The sequence below is a fragment of the Acanthamoeba castellanii genome (genome assembly GCF_000313135.1).
Source record: "Acanthamoeba castellanii str. Neff unplaced genomic scaffold scf7180000084632, whole genome shotgun sequence".
Classification (NCBI taxonomy): Eukaryota; Discosea; order Longamoebia; family Acanthamoebidae; genus Acanthamoeba; species Acanthamoeba castellanii.
This window is the reverse complement of record NW_004457730.1, coordinates 1-975: the sequence shown is the minus strand read 5'-3', so window position 1 is coordinate 975 and position 975 is coordinate 1. Positions and strand designations below refer to the sequence as shown.

At 55.4% G+C, this 975-nt stretch overlaps 1 protein-coding gene across 1 annotated transcript; it reads left to right on the top strand.

The window, feature by feature from the left end:
• Window positions 1–2: 2 nt before the first annotated feature.
• ACA1_084600 (AAA family ATPase) lies at window positions 3–881 on the top strand (the record flags this gene model as incomplete). The annotated part of the gene is made up of 4 exons (XM_004358181.1): window positions 3–244; window positions 380–544; window positions 639–715; window positions 796–881. Coding segments are annotated over 4 exons (570 nt in total), but the record flags the coding sequence as incomplete, so codon positions are not given.
• Window positions 882–975: the final 94 nt, after the last annotated feature.

Sequence of the window (975 nt, the reverse complement as noted above, 5' to 3'; positions counted from 1 at the left end):
GGCAACGGATTGGCTGCCTCGTCTCGAGCGCCTGGCGCTCGCGTGCAAGCTCGACGAGTTCGAGAAGGTCGTGCTGCTCACCCTCGGTGGGCGGCGTGATCTCGCAGGACATCAGCAGCCTCAACTACGACTTCATGACCGGCCAGCGCAACAGCGGCTTCACCGTCGGCGGCCTTCTCCAGCTTTTCTGCAAAGGCTTCCAGGAGGAAATCAAGGCCAGGCACGCATTTCTTTCCTCAGCATCGTGTGTGTGTTGTGTGCTGTGTGTGCTGTGTGTGTGTGTGTGTGCTGTGTGTGCTGTGTGTGCTGTGCGCGTGTGCGTGCGTGCGTGAGTGTGTGTGCGTCGCGTGTGGGCTGACATGAGGTGCTCGCACGGCAGGCCTTATTTCTATACGGCGGGCACGCTGGTCAAGGAAGGCATCATCCAGCTGTCGGAGAGGTGGGGCGATTTGATGGGCGTCAAGATCGAGCTGGACCGGCGCATGCTCGATTTCATCGTCGGCCTCGACACCGAGTTCAGCGAACTCGTCGAGGGCTCGCACAGGTATTTACATTTGTTTCTATTTATCTTTTGAATGATGTGTACCACATATTGATTTCTGATTTCTCATTCGTTGTGGAATGGCTGTGGCCTGCAGCTACTACCCCAAGGTGAAGATGGATCAGGTCGTACTGCCTGACGACTCGAAGAAGCTCATCCTCGAGACGGTCGAAGGTACCGCTGCGCGCGCGCGTGCGTGCCCAAGTTGCCGTTCACTCACACGCATGCGAACTCGACAACGATCGCGCCTGCAGGATTCGAATGCTACAAGAAGTTCAGGAAGGATCTGGGCTTCGAGGAGACCATCACCTACGGCAACGGCATCCTCCTGCTCTTCTACGGTACACCGCATGGCTCACCCGACTTATTCTTCATTGCCACCGCAAGCAAGTTCATTATTACAAATTGCTGTCATTGTTTTGTTTTTTTTATAT